General features: G+C 44.1%; 2 protein-coding genes and 1 non-coding gene across 5 annotated transcripts; 1 reads left to right on the top strand and 2 right to left on the bottom strand.

Annotated features, from left to right (window-relative positions):
• Positions 1 to 4,059: 4,059 nt before the first annotated feature.
• LOC102543555 (ribonuclease K6-like) lies at positions 4,060 to 6,585 on the bottom strand. 3 transcript variants are annotated; one of them, XM_072962758.1, is made up of 2 exons: positions 6,337 to 6,585; positions 4,060 to 5,490 (listed from the first exon to the last, which is right to left on the bottom strand). In XM_072962758.1, exon 2 carries the CDS (start codon positions 5,483 to 5,485, stop codon positions 5,024 to 5,026), a length of 462 nt encoding a protein of 153 aa, XP_072818859.1. In that variant the 5' UTR covers positions 5,486 to 5,490; positions 6,337 to 6,585; the 3' UTR covers positions 4,060 to 5,023. The 3 variants fall into 3 exon arrangements, 1 of the variants encoding a protein (XP_072818859.1); XR_012073413.1 differs by lacking the exon at positions 4,060 to 5,490 and adding an exon at positions 5,506 to 5,817; XR_012073414.1 differs by lacking the exon at positions 4,060 to 5,490 and adding an exon at positions 5,506 to 5,813.
• On the bottom strand, positions 4,182 to 4,285 carry LOC116277387 (U6 spliceosomal RNA). Its single transcript, XR_004186864.2, has one exon. It is a non-coding gene; the product is annotated as a U6 spliceosomal RNA (small nuclear RNA).
• Positions 6,586 to 20,626: 14,041 nt separating the features above from the next.
• LOC140697102 (ribonuclease pancreatic-like) lies at positions 20,627 to 22,165 on the top strand. The gene is made up of 2 exons (XM_072963951.1): positions 20,627 to 20,720; positions 21,475 to 22,165. The coding sequence occupies exon 2, from the start codon at positions 21,490 to 21,492 to the stop codon at positions 21,934 to 21,936; it is 447 nt and encodes a 148-aa protein (XP_072820052.1). The 5' UTR covers positions 20,627 to 20,720; positions 21,475 to 21,489; the 3' UTR covers positions 21,937 to 22,165.

The following is a 22,165-nucleotide window of genomic DNA, read 5'->3' as shown; positions in this document are numbered from 1 at the left end:
GGAGTCCTTAAATGCCACCTCTTCTGACTCTTGGGCATTTTTTGTTGCTTTTTAAATTTTGCATTGAAGTGTAGTTCATTTACAAAGTTAGTTTGAAGTGTACAGCAAAGTGATTCAGTTATGTACATAACATACATGTATATTTTTTCGTTACAGATTCTTTCCCACTATATATATTATTACAAGGTGTTGAATATACTTCCCTGTGCTATACCGTAGGTCCTTGTCATTTATCTGTTTTATGGACTCTTGTTTTTTTAGTGAACTGAGATCATTCCTTTCCCTGTAGGTCCCTTGATGCCCAATTATCGTTTTAAGGCGTGAGTTATTTTAGATAAAAAGGGAGCTACAGTCTGGGACACTGCCATGCTGGGTGAGCTGACAAAGGGTGAAGCTCAGACACAAAAATCTCTGGCACAAGGAAGGACAGTGTGAACCTGAGAAAACCCTGCTAGGGCCACAGGTGGAGACGTGGAGTGTGTGAAATTATGACCCTAAATTTCCATGTTCCTTTTTTTATTTTTTGTTTTTTTGAGTGAGCTATTACTAAACCGAAAAATGGTCCTCTCTTACTTGGAAAGTTGGAACCTCCATTTAGCAGGAACTTCAGGGATCATCAGAAGGAGGGAGGATAAGCAGATTTCAGCTTGTGTACTGACTCTCACTGGGCAATGCCTGCCTAGCATGCTGGAGAAAAATGTCTACGCTAGGATGTGCTGGAGCGGTACCTCCCTGAAGGCACGGGGGGGGGAGTTGAGAAAGTAGGTGCCACCCAGTGACATCCCTGACTTAGTGTAACCTCCCCAACTTTCATAGAGGAGCAACCGGAATCTCAGAAAGGTTAAGTGACCTGCTCATGGTCACTGCTACTTAGTGACATGGCTGAGACTAGATTCTATTCAGGGAGAATATTCCCCAGTGTCCTTCCTTCCCCGTGGGCCCTGGAGTCACAGCTTGCTCTGCCTCAGCTCGCTGGGGGCTCTCACAGGTTCCCAGTGGACTTGGCCTGTGACTCAGCTCCCTTCTGAGCCACCCTTCCTCACATCCACTGAAAAGACTAGACTCGACTTCTGTCATCACGTACTCATTTCATATGACCCTCTGATTGCACTTGCATCTGCCTTGGGACAAAATTATAGAGTTAGAGGAAAGTCCTACTTCCATCCAGTGTGACCAGTTCTGTCCTTGTCTTTGCGTACTACATTTGTAAAGGTTGAAAGTGACTGTGTTTTTAGGTAAAGGGAATGCTTAGCCCTGGGGGCTTCAGTAAGAGGAAGAAAGCCTGCAGGTTAGAGGGGTCGGCCAGCTCTCCCTGCATTTCTGTGGCAATGGGGATCTCTCTCCTACAAGCAGTGAGGATGGAGGAGGGGAAAAAAGGAAACTTTAAATTTCTAGATCTGTTTCCTCAAGACAGAATATTTCTTACATTCATCTCCCCCCTGTTCCCGAACTCAGAGCTCATTTTCCCTCGTGCTAGTGCTAAGAAAACACTTTAGTGGAGCTTTTTTGAACACACACTTGCAGTTTTGCTGCATCTATTCTGCACATTCACCAGCTCTGGCTTCTGGGTCCCTGCACCTTGTGGGCCACGGGACCACAATGTGCCTCCATGGGGGGAATAAACTGATAGGTGATGACAGATGGTCCAGGAGCAGACCTGCACAGCCAGGGAGCTGGTGTGGGTGGCGGGCGGTGGGTGGGAAGTGCTCTGGAAAGGAGGACACTCAGAGGGGAAAGGCCAAGGCTTATTCCAGACACGGTCACACACAGTCAAGGAGGGTCATCTGGGGACAAACCAGAGGTGTCTGTTCCTTGAGGCAGCTATTGTTCCCCACAAGGAAAGGAGTACTAGCCTGTTCCAGGAGACTAACCCAGGCAGGTGAATCTTACAATTGAGATGCTAACATGGGAAGATGGGTTCCTGCTTAAAGACACAAATGATCATATCCAGTGATTCTTCAAACAAGTATATTGTTAATTTTCAGAAGCTTCCTCATACCAAACACGCTTCCAGATTCTGCATTCTCAGTGGACAAGTAAACACATCGCAGCATCCCAGCTCCCCTGTGGCCCCGCAGCTCTGTGTGTACCCACAGAATCACAGTGTCTTCTGCCCCTGCTGGGCTGGTCTTCTCCTGCCTCTCTGTGTGGTAAATTCTCCCTTCAATTCCAGCAGCCGGTAGTCCCCCAGCCCAGCCCTTCCCCACATCAGAATGCATCCACCATGCACACCTTAGATGAGTCCTTCAATTACCACAGTAAATGATCACCCCATCAGGTTCTTTCTTTCCAAGTGCCCCCTCCCCAGTATTTGCACTTTGAGCTTCCTCTCTAACTGTGAATGAAAGGCTGCTCCCAGTCCCCGCTCTGGCGCCCTGGGCTGATTCAGCCCTCACAGAGCATGTACTCCTGCAATTCCTCCAGTCAGCCAAGACACTTGGAGATATAAAACACCATCAGTTCTTTCCCCCACACGTTTCTTTACACAGCTGCTGTCTGTAAAATCCCCCAGCCTCTGGTACGCACCAAATAACTGTTGTCATAAGAGCAGGCTACAGGTTCACTTTATACGTTGTATGCTTACCTCAGAAAAGCAGGCAAAGTGCAATGAAAGACCTCAGTACATACAAGCCTCACCATGCTTGGCTTCTTGGCGGGTCTTATTTATGAAATGTCTCTAAATTTGGACACATCAAACTTTTTCCCGTATGACTGAATTTGGATTATGCGTTTTTACATCATTTATTTACTTATGAACAAGCTACATAACAATGGTGTGCTATCTCATACCTCAGAGCTACCTGAGTGGCTGTCTCCCAGGCTCTAGTCCTCAGTGACACCTTGAATAAAACGGAAACATACAACCCTTCTGCTGTGTGTCTTTCTTTAAATTGCCAAGTATGATGAAAATATAACAAGACAGCAAAATTAAAAATATGTATGACTTGGAAATTCCACATCTTGGTGTACCTATGATAGACATGGAATCACCCAGAGGTAAAATTTTGCCACATGTGCACACAGAGAAATGTACACAGACATTCGTTGCAACACTGCTGGTTGGAGTGAAAATTTGAGAACATCCCAAATATCCATCAAGAGACGACTGATAAATAAATGATGGTTTATTAATACAAAGAAAAATATAATACATCTGAAAAAATAAAAAAATAAGAAAGACACATTTTAAAACTAATGTGTCTTAAAAACACTGTTGAGTGAACAAAAAAATCAAGGTGCAGAATGATTTCTACCATAGAATGGCATTTGGATAAATTTATTTTTAAATTGCACATGGAAACACTGTATAATGTTTATGAAGTAAAAGTGTCCAAATAGGGCTGGAGACACTCTAAATTTATGATTTCATTTAAGAAGAGTTAAGAGGAATGGGAGTGGAGGGAGGAATATAATGGACTCCAGTGTTTTTGTATTTATCTAAGAGTAAGCATGTGGAACACAGTATTTATTCATTTGAGCACCATATATTAGTTTGTATTGGTTTACATTGTTTAATTTTTGAAAAGTAATAAATCACTTTAAAAATGACACGAGTGCATGAGACAGGGCAAGGGAAGGCCTTTATAAAGTCCATCACGAAGTGTCAGGCTCTCTGGATTTCCCCTCCTCACGAGCATCTGCTTCTGCCTTCCCCTGCGGCTCTTTGGCCCTGCTTCTGCCTCCCAGCACCCCTGTAGGCTTGCCTCAGACGTGCACATCACTTCTTCTGGTTGTGTTGATTGATTGATTGACTAATATTCCTTTTTTTTTTAATTTTTATTTTTTTGATTTATAATGTTGTGTTAGTTTCCTGTGTACAGCACAGTGATTGCAGCATAGTGATTCCATTTATTCCATATATATATATATATATATATACAGAAAGAGAGAGAGAGATTCTTTTTCATTATAGGTTATTACAAGATATTGAATACAGTTCCCCATGCTATACAGTAGGACCTGATTTTTTAAATTTATTTTATGCATAGTATTTTCCATCAGCCAATGCCAAACTCTCAATTTATCCCTCCCTCCCTACCTTCCCCCCATAGCCACAATTTGTTTTTTTATCTCTGTGAGTGTCTTTCTGTTTTGTAAATAGGTTCATTTGGGTCATATATTGGATTCCACATATAAATGATATCATGTGATGTTTGTCTTTCTCTGTCTGACTTACTTCACAAAATATGAAAGGCTTCAGGAATTTGTGTGTCATCCTTGTGAGGGGGTCATGCTAATCTCTGAATCGTTGTAATTTTAGTCTTCGTGCTGGGGAGGGGAGCGCACCATTCTGTTTCTATTGGCCCTGTCTAGACAGTATGGCATTTTAAAAAATTCACAAGTTAAGAAGACGACTTAAGCAAAAATATTCACAGTATTGAATTTATCAATAAAATTCTTTTTGACTGTACAGTTCTTTTCCCCAGTGGAACTAAGTAAAGTACCAACTAAGGCAGGAAGAAAAGCGGAAGGAGTGGCCTCACATCGTCTGGTCAGTATGACATTTGAGAAATGCAGTGTCCTCAGACCTGACACTCAATTGCCTTTCCCACACCCTGTGGGAAGGAGACATGTACTGGGTTGTCTACTTAGCTCATTTTCCCTGGGAATCGTGGCGTCTCTAAGCCAGGGCAACCCTCCCGGCCCCAGGCCTGGTCTCGGGACGCCGCTGCAGACATGGACCCTGAGCCCCTCCCGGGTTTCCCGTGTCTTTTGAGTCTCATGTGTTTGTAGGGATCCCACACGTACACGTGTAATTAAAATTGCTTTTCTCCTGTAACGCAGCAAAGCTCTAAGGCTGAAAATACGGAGGCCTGGACCCTTCTTTGCCCTCTTCCCTTCTGTCTGCCTTCAAAACACTGAGCTCCAAAGCAGAAAACTGTCTGATATCCTCGTCACTCTAATTCTTTCAACGCCCTCCCTTTTCCTTCTCTGGGAGCCAGGAAAATCAGCAAAAGCAAAGAAAAATCAGAAAACATCAAAAGAGAATTTGTGCCAAGTGAGAACGAAAGTGATGGAAACCTCAGACAACCTTATCTAAGTGCACAGGAACCAACGCATAGGGAGGGTCGCCCTTCTGAGGGGGGTCGCAGGCCACAATGTAGCACTTGTACTGGGCAGCCTCTCGGTAGCGGCAGGCAGGGTACCTCCCCGCAGTGAGGCTGCACTGAGTCAGGGGAACGGGCTTCGGATCCTGGTGGCAATTGTTCTGGCCGTTCTTACAGGTGATGTTTGGCAGATCACAGGCAGCAGCCACATCCCGGAAGGAGGTGTGCAGAAAGGTGTTTTCAGGCTTACAGTGCTGGGTGTAACTATTGACAACACTCATCGCCTTGTTACACTGGAGAGGCCTCGGCTGTATGTGCTGAATTTCAAACCATCGAGCCCTGGTGAGACCCTCAGGCAAAGCACAAAGGGGAGGCACTGCCCACCACAGTCCCAGCAGCAACACGAGGAGAAGGCGTCCCAGAAGCCATGGGCCCATCTTTTCTGCGTAAGAAGAGAGAAGATAATGGTGACAGAGAAGAAGAGGAGAAGCTGTTACAGAAATGACAGGCCAGCCAAGAAACAAGCACCACTCGGAGGGTTGGAGTACTCAGATTTATTACACCAGCGGGCTCAGAGGGGCTTCTGCTCCAAAGCCCTGAGCATCTCCAAGACGTGCGTGTGAGGTTTTATCCGGTTAATTACAAGCTTGGGGTATTCGGCCAATAGGCATGGAACAGCTTTAGCAGCATCATTATCACAAAAGTAGAGGCAGGGAGGCAGCAAACCAACATTTCAAGGCCCAATATGTCTCTCTGAAAATCCAGCTGGCTAGCACAAAAATAAAAAAAAAATTAAAAAAAAACATGAACAGAGAATCAGCAAACCAACACTAAGTAACTTAGATTTGCGAGTCAGCCCAGTAGGACTTAGATCAGTAATACGACACTTGTTACACTTAGATGTGAGTTAGCTTGTAAGCCCAGCCCGGCTTTTCTTTCACAAAGCCATAGAAGCAAAATTATTACTCATAACCGTTTAGATGTTTATTCTGCCTCTTAACATTTCATGAATTTTTGGTTTTTAAACCGTCTTCTTTCTCAGTTGAGTCTCACAGTTCTGTGAAGAAACTGGAGCCCAGTGAGGAGGCATTTGAGGAAAGATGACCTTTCCTGATTGGTAGAACTCACTCTTCTCTTTGTCCTGTACTCCTGCGTTTGATGGTCCCCATGTCAGAAACCTTGTCTCTTCCCTCTTTGCTCCTGAAATATTTACCTCCAGCTGTTTGACCCGGACCTCCCGGCCACCTTCACAGCCCACTCTCCCCAGCCCTGGGGCTCCTCCTCTTACCAGGTCTCCACGCTGGGGCTCCCACGGTGCCAGAAGTGGTGCTTAGTCCCAGGCTCCGAGGCTTGTCTCTTGTTCCCCCAGGCTTGCCCGGGCTGCCCGCGTGCAGCAGGGGAGGGGCTCTGAGCCCCAGGCGAGAGAAGCCCAGGGCTTGGAAGATGAACTTCTTGTGCACAGTGGGGATGAGACTCCTAGCCTTTTCAACTGGCTGTTTAACATAGTATCCGTAACACTGTGGACACAGGAAGAATAAGGCTACTTAAGAAACGATGAGACTCAAAACAGAGTTTTAAAGACCTGATCACTTCCTGATATGGGTGGGTGCTTCCTTCCAGACATGAAGTTTCAGTTTTTGAAGTTTTATGATTTCAGTTCCTTAGGAGAAAATATACACAAAAATCTGATATAATAACTGCCCTGTACTTGGTAATGTGTGTTTTAACAAGAGATTTGAATTATTCACTTATGTGTATGTTTCTTGGGCCAGTTACTGGGCTACTCAGATTCAGGAGCTCAGGATCTAATGAAAGAAACAATGAGGCAAATGAAAAAATACACTATATATACACACACACACATATGCATATGTATTTTTAAACGTTGTTTATTCTTTCTTTGTAAAATTTTTTTTGTAGGGAGGGAGGTAATTACATTATTCATTTATGTATTTCATGCAGGTACTGTGGATTGCAGCCAGGACCTCGTGCGTGGCAGCCATGCACTCTGGCACTGAACTCTGACCTCCCCGGTTATGTATTAATCAACATAAGCAGCAGTTGCAGCTGTGATGGAGGTAACTGCAGCTCCTCAGGAAGTGTGAGGAGACAGGAGAGAGGAGCACAACACTGGAACCGAGTTTTGAGGATCAATTAGAAGTTCGATGAAGAGGATGGTAAGGGCAGCCCAAAGAGGAAGCTGTGTGAAGAGAACCACACATATGAACGGAAAGGGCAAACGTAGGAGATCTGCCTTGTACATCTGCACTTACCTTTCCACTGGTGCTAAAATCCCCTTATTCAGAATCTTATTGTCTCCTAAAGGGCTCACATAAAAGGTTCCTACTTGGACTTCCTGCCTTTAACCTCTTCTCCTTCCAATCTATCCGACATATTCCTTCCAGATTGGTATTCTTGGAGCATGAAGATAACAGTGGAACACACTCTTGCCTCCTGCTTTTCATGGCTCCAATTATCTTTAGGATAAAAGCTGCTTGTTTATAGTAAAGTTGCAGGATACAAGGCTAATATACAAAAATAGATTGCTTTCATATATCCCAGCAATGAATAACAGGAATTTGAAAGAAAAAAACCGAAGACATTAGCAACAAAAAAAAATGAAGTATTTAGGTATAAATCCAATAAAATATGTACAAGATTAATATGAGGAAAATGATAAAATTCGGATGAAATAAGTCAAAAGTTGAGCTTAATAAATGGAGAGATAGCCCATGTTTATGCTAAAGGAAACCAGACTATATCACCCCAGCATATGGCTCTTTGACATAAAAATTATTTTGCACTGAAGGCAAGTAAGAACCATTAAGTACAGAAAAATCTCCTTTTTTGTCTAATGGCAAAAAAATTAATTCTTTCACTGGAGATGGACCCTTATCTGCCTAGAGAGGGCGCCAGAGCAAACTAACCCTTATCTTTCTAGTTCCTTCTTAGTCATTTCCTACCCATAGAACAAACCCCTTGTGTCAGCCGAGGGAGGCTGATGTGTGGTTTTAGGAGGTGAGCGGCCCAAACGAAAAAATGCACGAGGAGTTGCCATACTGCCGGGCAGACCTCAGCCGGAGACACCATGGGGTTAACAACACTTTGTTGCCACAGGGAGGTGCGCGCCTATGATGCACCTGTCCTGCTTTTATCTGTTTCCTGTCAGCACATGCGCGGTCTGAGTTTCTTTGTTCACTAGGCTTACAGAATATCTCTAGCACATGCGTACTTCTATTTTCTTTGTTCTAAATCTTATATAATTGACGCACGCGTGGAGCAATTATTTACTGCATACGACAAAGATGCTCTGTAATTGTGGTCTTGGGTCACACAGCCTTAACTTATCTCAAGGCTCTGGCCATGGCCTTGGGTCCCACGAGGTTAACTCGTCTCAAGGCCAGCTCACACCTTGTCATGAAAAGTCTTCATAAATGTATTGTTTCCTAGTTAAAAAGATATAAAAGCTTCCTGCTCTATCCAGTTATTTCGATTTTCGTTCTCGTCTGAACACTCCCACGGACATGTACACATTTAATAAAATATGTGTGCTTTCCTCCTATTGATCTGCCTTTCTTAATTTAATTTTCAGAGCCAGCCAGGGACCTGCACAGTGTGTGGAGGAAATGTTTCTCTTCTCAGACAATGACTCTATGCACTTGTCAATACTTATCCAAAATGAATAACAAATCCTACTGTAAACTGTAGACTTTAATCAATAATGTATTAATATTGGTTCATCAATTATAAGAAAAGTACCAAAGTAACGTAAAATGTTATAATAGGAAAAGTGTGTGCTGTGTGGCTAGGGGAGGGGGACAGGCATATGGGAACTCTCTGTACTTTCTACTCAATACTTCTCTGAATCTAACATTGCTCTGAACAAATAACTCTTTTAATCTTATAATATTTTTATAAGATGTGTGTCTGCCGAGCACTCACCCGTCTTCTTCTGCAGTCTTATGTGTTAGGACAGACGTCCTTCTCCCTACAGTTCCACAGCTTGATAGCACCCCGAGGCCACTGCAGCAGAAAACAGCATCAGCATCCCTGGCTAGGGGTCCTCCTAACCTTGGCCTCACATCTGAATTGACCATGAAATCATTTAAAGGCCCAGACCCCAGGCCTGCTGTATCAGAGTCTTGGGCACTGAGGTCTTTCCATATGTTTGTTTGGTTACCTGCACAGTGATTCTGTTACCCATTCTTAGTTGAGAACTGTTCTTCTTGGCTGATACTGATTTTCACCCAATTTCCAAGTTCTCAAGACAGAGGTTGTAACTGATTCCTGAGATACAGCTTCCACTTTGTCTTAAATCAGGCAGGTGATTTCCTGTCGCTATAATGACTTAGGTGTAGGAGAGATGGGAAAAGGTAAGAATGGGAGAATCTAACTCTGTTATCTGTCTCTCATATGTTATCCCAAATCTTGGAGGTGTAAGAGAGGAAAAATATCTTTTCCTTCTACCCTTCTAAATTCTCAGCCAGCCCCCTGTAACAAAAGAGATCAGTAGCAGAAAAGCATATGTATTTATTTCACATAAGCTTAATGTCACACAGGAACCTTCCTAAAGAAGTGGTTAAACCTGAGCCATTTAATGCCAGGTTTTATAAGGAAAGGGAAGTCATGGAAAGAAGTGAAAGAATAAAGGGTCCAAGCTAAGTGTAGTGAACTGGGAGAAACTTGCAAGGCCTATTCACTGAGATTCTGTCCTCAGAGATAAGGATGCTCCTTGCCCCTTAGGTATAGGGAGGGCTCCTCACATATGAAGATCTTATGATCTGCTTCAGCAGGTCGGAAAATGCTTGCTGCACTACCTGCCATCTCTTGAATTCCTTCAGCTTGAAATATTCAGTCTGGCAAGTTGCCACATTCTGGAGCAATGTGTCCTGAATCCCATCAGACGCTCCCTGTGTAGGGAATGGACCCTGGTATTGGCTTGGCCCTTGTGCCAGCCCTGCAGTTCTAAAGCAAGTTCAGGGCATCTGCCGTGTCTCCACTCTGGAGTCTCTGTGTAGACATATCTATGTCTTCTGCACATCCTGGCTCAGATGGGAGGGGACGAGGTCTCGGGCCTGTTACTTGGTCTACTTCATTCACTAGACCTTCACATGTTGCTGACGGCAAAAGTAACAGTCTCAAGCCCTTGTCACTGAAATAACAGAAGACTAGTTTCTTTAATCTAGCAATTACTTCTTACAAGAATTATCAGTCGTATTCAGACCCCTCAGAACACTCCCTCTCCCATGGTTGCCGATGTATTTCTGTGTCAGGCATCAGGCCAGTGAGTGCCCAGAACAGTGAGTCACAGGCTGATGCCAAGTGATGAGTTCCAAGTTCTTTTGTGAGTTTTGTTTTATTGTTTATGTGGAGTTTCTGACACTCAAGATGGCCTCGAACCCTTAGCCCACTGGTCAGTTTGGGCATGTGATACCATTTCATTTTTGTCCAATTGCTTGGTCATACTGTTTCTTGTGACTCCCTCTGTCCTTTTCACACCAGTCATAAGGACCTCTATTTTTTGAACAAGTCCTAAATTTTCTGTATCTTCTGACAGGAAAGATTTCCTAAGACTTGGAAATGGACAAAAGAGGTTACTGGGAGTCCTCTCAGTGGAGTGTGAGGATTTATCCAGCAGACACTCAGGGGATGAGCAGACACTGTGCCGGCCTATACCTTCGATTGACTTGCAGGGTAGAAATGAATTTGTATAAAGCTGATAACAATGCATGTATATCCTGTTAATAACAGTGCAAATGTACTTAGTCCAGCAGAGACTGTCATTTTCCGTAAAGCAAAATCACATTTGAACTGTTTTTGGCATCTTACTGATTTCCTCATAAGTTAGTGAGTTGAATAAAATGGATTTATTTATCAGTTTATTCGATGACATGACTTTATTTTTTAAAACTTTCATGAGAGCCACAGTTTTAACTTAAAAAATTTATTCTTTAACACTGGATATGTTTACAGGTATTATTTCTTCTTTCTGGAATACCTTTCTCACCTCATCTGCTTGGCTGCTTACCCATCTTTCTAGGCTGTGCTTGAAACAGCAGGACCCTGTGGGGACCTTCCTTGTACAAATCCTTTGTGTGTCCCCCATTTCTTGATGCAGAAAATTAACTTCATTCAGCCTCTGTGCCCTTCTTAGAAAAATCTTAAAAAAATGTTTTAAGATTAAAAGACTTATTTGTTCACAGCAATGTCAGATGTAAAGAAGAATTAAATAGAAAGTATAGAGAGCTGCCGTATGTCTGCCCCCTCCCCTAGCCACACAGAACCCAAAGGGCAGATTCAACAGTTGCTAATCAGGGAATGGAGGGAATGCAGAGACAGGGGAGGAAGAGTCAAGAAATAATAGCACAGCCTTGCCACAGGGACCTGGTTCCACCTCAAGGAATATATAACAATATCTTTGAGTCCTTCTGCAGGAACTAAGGCCCCCACCCAGGTGGAGGATGGTAACTTCAAGCTGAGCACAAGATTCCTGGAACACTGCCCTGTTACCTAACTTCCGACCAATCAGAAGAAAGACCCACACCCTGAACCTGAACCCCATATTTTCCCTATGAAATCTTTTCCCCGAAAATCATCATTAAGTTGGGTTTTTTGCGCAGGAGCTGCCTGTCCGCCTTGCTTGGCTCTGCAATAAACCATTCTCTGCTCAAACTCCGATCTTTCAGTGTGTTTGGCCTCACTGTGCATCAGATACATGAACTTTTGTTTAGTTACATTCTCAAATATCCTCTCCTGAGCTGTCCCCTCTCCAGGCACAGAGCAGCTCTCCCAGCCTGAATTTGATCAGGCCTTACTAGCACTCACTATTCCATTTTATTGTTAAACGAGAAATATAGCAAAGTATAATTGAAGGGTAAATTTGGCTAGAAGACTTCAGATCTGCTGTCTCATTCTTCTACTCTTTGCTCCAGCTCTCCAAAGCAGGATGACTTTCACTAACCACACATTTACACAAGGTTTTTCCCTCCTTCCTTCTAACTGAGTTCTAACTTGAGCTCCCTGCTGGCTTTGAGGGAAGGGTCTCTTTGGGTGGGGCAGGGGGGTATAATTTGGCTCATTTATTGGGTGGATGTACTTGGGGTTGAACCCAGGACCTCATGCATGCTAACATATACTCTATCACTGAACTGTCCCTTCCCCACTTCTAATTGAGTTAGATTTTCTCTGTAGGGCAAATTTCCTTTCAGGTACTCACAAGACCATATGGAGCAAACAGGAAAGCATACCTCCCACATCTGGAATGGAAATTTAGGGATTTTGATCTTCGGTATGTTGTCGGAAGATCAGCCTCACAGCAGGCTAGTGCCTACAAAACTGTGAACCCACCTTGGGGATGGGGTGGGTGGTTATAAAGCCATAGCTCAAACAATAAAGCATGGATCACAATCAACAGAACCATTTTCTCATCAGAAGACTTAGAATGGCGTCATGATACCTCCAGGTGACCCATTCTATAGAGGCCAGCGGTTGTCACTTTTTTCCATCTCTTTATCTCCTAAGCACCCAAGGCGTGGTCTTCTTGGTATTTAGCCTGCTTTGTAAGGCAGCAGTTCTATGACCTTCTCCCTGGAGATGGACTCAGAGACCAAGCATGATTACAGCATGATTACTGGAATAAAATAGAAACAGTCAGATCAATAGCTTTAGTGTTAACAGTGGGCCTGAAACTCTGAGTAGCAACCGGTCAGTCAGGTCAGTTGACCGTTGTAAGGGCGAGCATAGGACTAAGCAATCCTTTAGCCTAAATGTGACCATTGTATTAATCCTTCTTCAGGTATAAATGACTTTATGGCTGGTAAAAGCAGATTTCTTCAATATTTGAGGGCAAGGATTTGAGGATTATAACATGTAACATTCACAATGCAAGGTGGGATAGACATTTTCTCAGGATACAGAACAAAAGGGAAAGATGGTGCAGCAAGCCACCTCTTCCTTCGCCCCTGGCACACCACTCAGCACCAGCAGCATGGATGTGATCACAGTGCTGTGTTAGATCAGAAATAAACTGTGTGTAACAGGATACATGCAGCTATTATCATTTTGATGCATGTTGTGAAAACATCTATCTTCAAATAAGTCCTGCGAACAATGTCTTTGTTCCAGATAATGCCAACTCCTGACATATGGGCTATACCAGGTGGCCAATGAAAGCTGAAATTTTGCCAGCTGGAGTGTCCCTACTTTAATATAAATTACTTTGGGACCACCAATCCTAGCTGGTAAAATGAGTTTTGACTAGTTTTAATGGTATCATTTGTGGTTAGGTGCATATGTGTGGTATTTCTATGGTAGCCACTGGACCCATGGACATAAACTTCTATTAGAATTTGATGAAAGCCATCGACTTGCTGTCTAAAAATCGAAACATAGCAAAATGAAATTGTTACCGGAAAAGGGAAATAAAAATTACCTCAGTTCTTAGTACCGGAAAATAGATTTTTGAGGAGAGACAGAAATCATGATACAAGCAAGACTTTGATTACTGAAGTAAATACAATAGTGAAAGAAGGAACACTCCTGAGAATAGAGAACGGGCCAATGCAAGAGAGGGAAAACCGTGCCCTCCTTTTCCTTGTTTTTATCTCCTGGACTGAAGTTTCCACGGCTGGAATGTGCCCCGCCTATTTCTGGAACTGCCGGTAAGATTGCTATTAAGAGAATAAGTAAAGTGAGTGACAGAAGACGAGTTTAGAGAGGTTGGCAGAGGTCGGATTATGATGATTATCTGCTTGAACCTGAGCAGAACCTTTCAGGGCCCTCCTGGGTACAAAAGCCTTTCTGTTTTCTCATTTGTAGGTCTTCCCTGAGCTCAACAGGAAATAGCAGAAACTTGCGTGGGAACAAAGAAAGAGGTACTGGGGTCTGTCCTTGGAGATGAAGCAGCCAGCTGTAAGATAAGAGAAATGCCCTGCCTTTCCATCAGCTGGGCACTTCCTTCCCCTTGGTGTTAATTAGCCAGGGTCAGTACACCTGCCTAACCCCCCTCTCCCTGGCCCTGCACAGTCCTCTCTCTAGGAGGACCAGCCCAGCATCCCAAGGGCCTGGGATGCCAGAGGCCTTCATACCTGCTGGACTCATCTTCCCGTTGTTTCTCACCTGCCTGGTTCTGGGTATCTCCCCACACAATATCCCCTCCATGCAGATGCTCATGCACAGTTTCCTTGGAGAGTTTTTGGGGTGTCAGGAAATGTATCCCTCTATTCTAAAAAAGAATACATCTATATCCACCTTTTTTCTTGAAGTTCTTCAATAAGAAGATTTTAAAAAATTATATTCTGTATTTGGAATAAGTCTTAAAATATATATTTAATTTGACTGAATTCCAAATAGTTCTGGATTTTTAAAGATAAAAGAAGAGAGGGAAGAAGGAGCTTCTGCACAGATGTGTGGAGGAGATGAGAAGGGGAGGAAGCTCAGATAGAGGAACTGAGACCTGAAGGCAGAATAAGGCTTTGCAGAAGTTACACCCCTGCCCTTCCTGTGCCCGCAAATACCCGCAGACTACTTCCTCCACACGATTGTCTGAGAATCAACTCACAAGTGGGTATGTCCAAAAACTTTCAGTGTCTGAGACAAAGGGAGGGAGGGGAGAGGAAAAGCCCCCAGATGAAGGGAACTGAAGATAGTGATCTCCAGAAATTAACACAAATTGTAAACCACCTATACTTTAATCAAAAAAAAAATAGTTCTCTGACTCTGCCTTCCTCCCTGCAGTTGCCCAGCTCCGCGCTATGACCTTATTGATCAGTGTTCACCAGGGAGTGGCCTGAGTTCAGAGAGTCAGGGAAGAGGAGCCTGCGGCCAGGACTGAGCTTTCTAAAAGACAGGAAGAGCTAGTGGTGGGAGAAGTGCTGGTCATCATCTCAGCTTAACCTCCATCCCTGTCCTTCCCACTCTCCATACAATCAATCATTTAAAAAACTAATCTTACATATTAGGCTTAGACTCACATGTGGGAAAGATGCGTTGTAGGATGTCATCACAGCGGTTCCTTTACCTCACCTCTGTGGTTACCTGGGTTGTGGGGAACCACGGTGGGAGGGGTCAGGGGCAGCACTGGCTTCAGATATCTCTTTGGATACGTCCTCCATCCTTCCCTTGTTGCCTCCCCTTTCGATCACTGGTCAACCCCTTTTGCTGCCTCCATGTTTCTATCCTTTCCTGTTCTAATTTTCTTCTGCTTCCTTTTGTTCTGAGTTTGACAAGGAACCCTGGGACACTGTTCTCTGTGTGTGTATGTCTGTGTGTGTGTGTGTGTGTGTGTGTTTGTAGGGGCTGTGTTGAGCCTTTGGTGTCAGCCTAATGACAGAACGTCCTTGAGAGTTTCTGCACCTTCCTTGTAAAACAGCCTCACCCTCTACCTAAAGTCTTCCTTGCTTTGTCAAAATCATGTGGAAATGAAGAAAACCACTCAGGTGGGAACAAAGAAACTCCATTTATTCAGTAAACTTACTATAGAAGGAAGTCAACCAGTATCACTTGTGTTTGGCAAAGACTCAGTTGTGAGGAATTAGGAAAGCTCCATGGTAGAAAAACGGGAGGCCTTCAGAAGGTGTGCCCTGAGTGGAGGCTGTTCGCATGGAGCTGGAGGTGGGCTGCCCAGAAGCCAGACAACTTTGTGATTGATTAGACGTGCATATTTGGTGTTCTCCAGTTGGTCCTAATTTGAGGTTTTAGGGACAAAAATTAGGGAAACTTTCAGTTATTCATCACGTCCTGGCTAACCCAAAGGCCAGCAGCCAACTTGTTTTGCCACGGGGGTTCTTGTTTGGCTTTCTGGGCTGGTGTGCTCTGTAGAGTGGGTTGGTTTTCTGAATTTATTGCTGCTGATTTGGGGTCAAAGTTTACCTTCATGTATAATCTGGCCGTTGTTTGTTTACCCATTTCATCGCTCTGACCCTCTTTTTGTTTATTCTCTCACTTCCAACAAGTTGACCAATTTAGGGAAAGCTAGAATTCCAGATCATCAGTGTCCAGAAACAGTTTGGTTAACATCATAGTCTAGATTGCAAGATTGCAAGATCTTCCTGATCCTTGTATTGTATCATCATGGTGTTCATCTAAGGAGAGAGGGGATGTGGAGAAGCATTTAAGATTCTGGTTAAAATGTAACAGACCAGAATGTTGACCACTCTCACTAAAACAAGAATAATTAATAGTCCCTCTGAGGTACTTCAAGACCAGGAAGCCCAACTGGCCAACACAGGCCAACAGAACAAATCCCACAGACCATGAGGATCAACCTTAGACATCCAAATGTCTTCTTCTTTAGGGCAATGGATAGCCTGTTAGACTTGCCTATTTCATGGGCAAGTGCTGCAAGAAACATTAGCAATGCCATAGCCATCACCATGACTGGCCCACAAGAAATCTAAAGCAATGTGATTGTCCATCACTGCTCATACCGATGAGCTGAGACTGACGTGTATTCCATCTAGGGCAGACGTGGTATCATTCATAACTTCTGTCAGAGTTACTAGTAGGTTTCTTAAAGTCTTCTATTTTATGATTCCCACTGATGAGAACACTACTCTGATTATTCACATAAAAATTGAGCCAGCAATCCCCCAAATATTGTTCTTGAATATTGCAGAATAGCCCCATATGGATTTGATACCTAAATTGGAATTTCCAGCCTTGGTGATTTATAGAGTTAGGGTCTCTGTATACAGGCAAATCTTGGATTACTGTTCCTAACGTTCATGAGGTATTAGTCTGCGGCAAACAGGACCATGCATCCTGATCCCAAAGGAAGTAGTATCCAGCGGGGACACATGGAGATCCAGGAAAAAGGGAGTTGTTCATAACTTGAGGTTGGAACCAAGGCCTTACATCATATGTTTGGATTGTTGCTACTCTCTTCCAGGTGTTAAGAGTTGGGCTCATCACCTTACAAAGGAGGCTGAGCTCAAATTTAGAATTATCTTGAGTCTGGAAATGAAATTTTAATAATTTCTTCCCCCTGGGAGAGAGGGACACTAGCAAAATCACCAGTTGATTTGTTTACAGTCAATTGTCCATCTACATGCAGGTAGAAATGTCACCAGCTGTGATTGCTTGTGGCCTCACTGATGGTATCAGAATTTCCAGCAGATTTGTAAAACGTTGTGAGTATTTTGACAGAGGTTGCGTTGAATATTTAGATTACTCTGGATAGTACGGCCATTTTGTTAATGTTGATTCTTCCAATCCAAGAGCACAAGACATCTTTCCATTTCTTTATATCATCTTCAATTTCATTCATCAATGTTTTACAGTTTTCAGAGTACAGGTAACCTCCTTGGTTAATTTATTTCTAGGTATTTTGTTGTTTTTGATGCAATGGATATGTTTGTGTCAGTTAGAAAATTCTGGGTTTTGCAGTGAAAAAGAAAAGTGAATGAAAGTCTGCAAATTGCAAAATATCCTTCTCATGGGTGAGTTGTATTCCATTACATATATATGCTACATCTTCTTTATCCATTCATTTATTGATGTGCACTTAGGATGCTTCCTGATCTTGGCAGTTATAAATAAAGTGTGGACAGCATTGTTTCTAAAGAAAGGGATCTGTCTCAATTAAAAATACTTTACTACTAAAAAATGCTGACACATACTTGGCAGGGCATGTCCCAGCAGCTCAGCTGAGATCTGGGACTCAGCCCTTCTTATACCCCACATGTGTTTTCCTGAATCAGAAGCTTCAAGAAGTTTTGAAGCTGGAGCTCCTGCCCAAAGGAAAGGAAATCAAGGGTAAGGGTATAGGAAGGATGTGTTTTTGATGGGTTTCCATGAAGCTGAATGAAAACCCCAAGGGCCTGTCCAGTTTGCCACGCACAAATAGGTAAAATGACTTGGTATAGTTCGGGAAGCCTAGGAGGGGGTAAGCTATTGAAGAATCGTATTTGGGTGACAGAAGTCATGTTCATATTTGAACTGTGATTCTGAAATCTTGTTGGACCAACTCCTTGGAATTCTGGCAATGGAAAGGTGCCAAAAGAATCACTACTTGTGTGCAGCCAAACCCAACAACTTGGTGGGACTCACCTGACAAACCATCCCATCAGGCACCTTGAGGGCAGGCCCTGTAATTTATCTCTGTATTTCCCTCTTAAATGAATGAATGAACAAGTTCAAAATTGGCCACTGTGGGTACCCACTCAGAACCATAGATTTGATATGAAGGTTATTTTAAACGGAAGATATTTGAGCCTCAGCAGATGCCAAAGATTCTTTCTCAGAGCTTCCCTTATCTGAATAAAAGCAAGGTCTTCTGAGAGCAAAGCTGCTATAAATCGCCTCTCGGGGGAGTTTTACATTCAGGAAGAAAACAGACCACTTGCACTTGAATAGACATACCTTATCACAAACTATTTTACATCCTGTTTATTCCCCTAAAAGCTCATTTATCTTTCCTTAAAAAAAAAGAAAAACAAACACATTTATTTCCTATACCATCTGTATCTGTCCCGATCCCATGCCACTTCCATCTTTCCTCTATTAATTTGTTGAGGGAATCACTTCTTTTGCGCTCCTTCATGTGCATATGAATAAATTTTGTCAGTTCTTCTGTTAACCTGTCTTTTGTCAGTTAATTTGCAGGACCCTCGACCTGAGCATAAGTATGTAGTAGAGAATAAGCTTTGTTTTGTTGGAGATTTACAGGGACACCAGGACCTAGCCCATGGGGATGCCTGCAAGAACAAAGAATGCCTGCAGCAAGAAGATTACAATGATCAACCACCCCCGTCCCTTATTTTTCCTCCCCCTCCCTTATTTTTTTTATAAAAGGAGCCTGTTTTCTGACTAGAGCAGGATGGTTCTCCAAGACATTAGTCTGCCATCCTCTTGGTCTGCCGGCTTTCCGAATAAAATTGCTATTCCTTGCCCAACACCTCGTCTCCCGATTTACTGGCCTGTCCTGCGGTGAGCCGAACGAGTTTGGACTCGGCAACAAGTAGGGAGATGAAAAGTTTTCCTTCCAACACTACTCAGGAGGGTATGAGTATCATCTAAAGACTATGAGACAAAAATACCTGGGTGGAGTGTCGGAGGTTTGCAATGTAGGGAAACATGGAACTAACACACCACGACTTCCTCGGCATCACTTTTTCCAAATTTATGCACATGAGCAAATAGTGTCAACTTTACCAAAGATTTCTTGTATATCATGTGGCAAAGCAATTTTAAAATTCTGCCTTAGTGGGGAGGGTATAGCTCAGTGGTAGAGTGGGTGCTTAGCTTGCAGCAGGTCCTGAGTTTAATTCCCAGCACCTTCACTGAAAATAAATAAATAATCCCAAGTATCTCCACCCACCAAAAAAAAAAAGCCAACTAAAAATGTTCCCTTAAAGAATTCTCTTCTTCCCACCAAGTTACCTCTCTTCTCTCTTCCCCCTCCCATTCCCTCTCCTGGGCTTTCAAACTGCCTGCTCTTTTTAGCTCTGGATTTTAGCAGAACAAAAGCCTGGTAGTTACTTGACTCCACCTCCTGGAGAAAGCAAATCAGAGATCACCAAGTGTTATTTAAACAGTCTTTGGGAGGAAGTTAACCTCACCCCATGTGAACAATATTAAGAACTAACATTTATTGATGCTTTCTAAGCACTGCTCCTAGCCCTCTGCATCTTACCTTACTTTGCCTTAACAATAGATTAAAGAGGACCATATTATTATCATCCCCATTTTAGAGAAGAGGAGACTTGCCCAGCTCTTAAGATGCTAAGCAAGAATTTGGCCTGAGATGGTGTAAACCTAGAGCATGGAGAGATATTTTGACAATTCTCACTCCCAAGGGATTAAAATTTGTATATATCTGAGTCATTTTGCTATACACCTGAAACTAACACAATATTGTAAATCAATGGTATTTTTTAAAATAAATAAAAATAAAATTGTCCTCCAGCAAATACAGGGCTCTTTCCTGGAGGAAATTCTACTTGTAAGAAATATGATGCTGTCTATATAGTGTCTAAAGGGGATTTTGCATTTTGGTTTCACTTTAGTTCCTCTACTCCACTCTGACTTGCAGAGTGAGAGGTCACTGTAGATGAGAAAAGCTACACACCCTCCTCTAACAGCCCAGGACTTTCGAAGTGGCCAAAAGGGGTTAAGTCATGCAGGGGTGTCCTTCTTCTTGGGATTCAGGTACTCTCCCATTTCTTCTCCAGATTTGGGACGCCTTCCAGCAGGGAGCAGCTGGCTGCCTCTCCCTGGTTTCCCCGGGAGAGATGTGGAATTCTGGCCTAAGCAGCTCCAGGCAGGAGAGAGAGCAGGTCCATTCCCCTCCCTCTCCCTTGACCACACGCGCCCTTTGCTAACCTCCAAGGGCTACTTGGTGAAAGTGGCTCCCAAGGAGACAAGTAGGGCTCGGGTGAGGTTCGGGCATCACTGCTATAGGGGCTTTCTCTGCTTCCTTTGGAAAGAAAGGCTCTCATAGGCAAAGGCTTACTCTGTGTAGCAGCCCTGAAAAGAGGGTGGCCTGTGTAATTCCCCACCCCTTCCACACGTTGTCCTTGCTAGCCTGTGGACCGGGGCCAAGATGCTCCTCCCACCCCTCCCTTCTCAGAAGCCAAGCCCCTTTTCAGTCTGTATAAAGTCCACACTCCCAGGATTGGGTGTTGCAGACACTGCCTTCCACGCTCTCTCTCAGAGACCGAGCTAGAGACCCAGGTAAGCAAACCAAGAGGTGGTCTCAGGTGCTGCTTCTGCTTGAGGGTTGGAGAGGAGGGAAGCAGAGTGGGTGAGGGCAGCCTGAGAAAGCTTGGGGCAGGCAAACATCAGTTGGGGCACAGCTGGGGTCATGGATGGGGCATGCAGGCTGCCGCGGACCCATGGGGCTAGAGAAGGAGCAGCCCCCCAAAGCTTGGGGGAGGAGAGCGCCTTCCTCTGGGATACAATGGCTTCCCTTTATGTGCCAGCGTCAGGCAGTGGGGCAGAGTTTCCCTTGTGTTGCAGGACAGCAGGGCTCTGTCAGCCCTGGTCCTGGATGAATACTGGGTGATATCTCAGGTATACAATTTGGCTTATTCAAAATTTGGCTCATTTATTTAATGGTTTATTCAAATGAATCTTCTAATGAGCCATGTAAGCACTGGGTACAAATGTGAGAAAGCTGCTTTATTTTTCCAGTGTATTTTAAAAGAAAAATACTTCTGCATTCAAAGACAGGACTGCTAGGGTTTTCGGTCATTTCTGGGGTCACTACCCAGAAGGGAGGATGGCCTCTGTGTAAGGAGTGGGAGTCACATGCTAATGAAGAATTGTATATGTGAGTGTCTCATCACTTGGAAGAACTTGCTGGAAGAGGGACATCTTTCTGGTTAACCTGTGGGAGACGATATGCCAGGGAGGCTACAGTTGGCAGCTGGGGTTCTCTGGTGATGATTTACCCCCCACCCCTCTTTTCCCGGGTCGGCTCCTCCAGGAGTGTGAGGCGACCATGGTTCTGAAGTTCCTGTTCCTGTTCCTGTCCCTACTGCTGGTGCTGGGGTGGGTCCAGCCTTCCCTGGGCAGGGAATCGGCCGCCAAGAAGTTCCAGCGGCAGCACATGGACAGCGGCAACTCCCCCGGCAACAACACCAACTACTGCAACCAAATGATGAAGCGTCGGAAGATGACACGTGGATGGTGCAAGCCGGTGAACACCTTTGTGCATGAGTCCCTGGAAGACGTCAAGGCCATCTGCTCTGAGAAAAACATCACCTGCAAAAATGGGCAGTACAATTGCCACCAGAGCAACTCCACCATGAACATCACGGACTGCCGCCAGACAGGCAGCTCCAGGTACCCCAACTGTGTATACAAGACTACCAAGCTGCAGAAGCGCATCATTGTGGCCTGTGAGGGGAACGTGTCCGTGCCAGTGCACTTGGATGCTTTTGTGTAGATGCCCACCTGAGGCCTGAGCAGCGACATACCCCACCTCATCACCAAGGCATCTTTCTCTCCCCTCTTGCTTACTTGCCCTGAGGGCAACTATCCAGCATGCACACAAGTTTCCCTGGCCTAAGGCTTGCCCATGCATGGTTTAGGGGGCGAGGAGTGGCTTCTGAGTTGGGGCCCATGTTACCCACTTCACTGCTTCTTTCAATAAAACACAGCTGCAGTCACCTGAA

This window comes from Vicugna pacos, chromosome 6 (genome assembly GCF_048564905.1).
Source record: "Vicugna pacos chromosome 6, VicPac4, whole genome shotgun sequence".
NCBI classification, from domain to species: domain Eukaryota; kingdom Metazoa; phylum Chordata; class Mammalia; order Artiodactyla; family Camelidae; genus Vicugna; species Vicugna pacos.
Note: the sequence above shows the minus strand (reverse complement) of the source record. Positions and strands in the feature narration are given on the sequence as shown.

Coding starts and splice junctions, on each gene's coding strand:
- LOC102543555 (XM_072962758.1), bottom strand. CDS start 5,485: ATGGGCCCATGGCTTCTGGGACGCCTTCTCCTCGTGTTGCTGCTGGGA.
- LOC140697102 (XM_072963951.1), top strand. CDS start 21,490: ATGGTTCTGAAGTTCCTGTTCCTGTTCCTGTCCCTACTGCTGGTGCTG.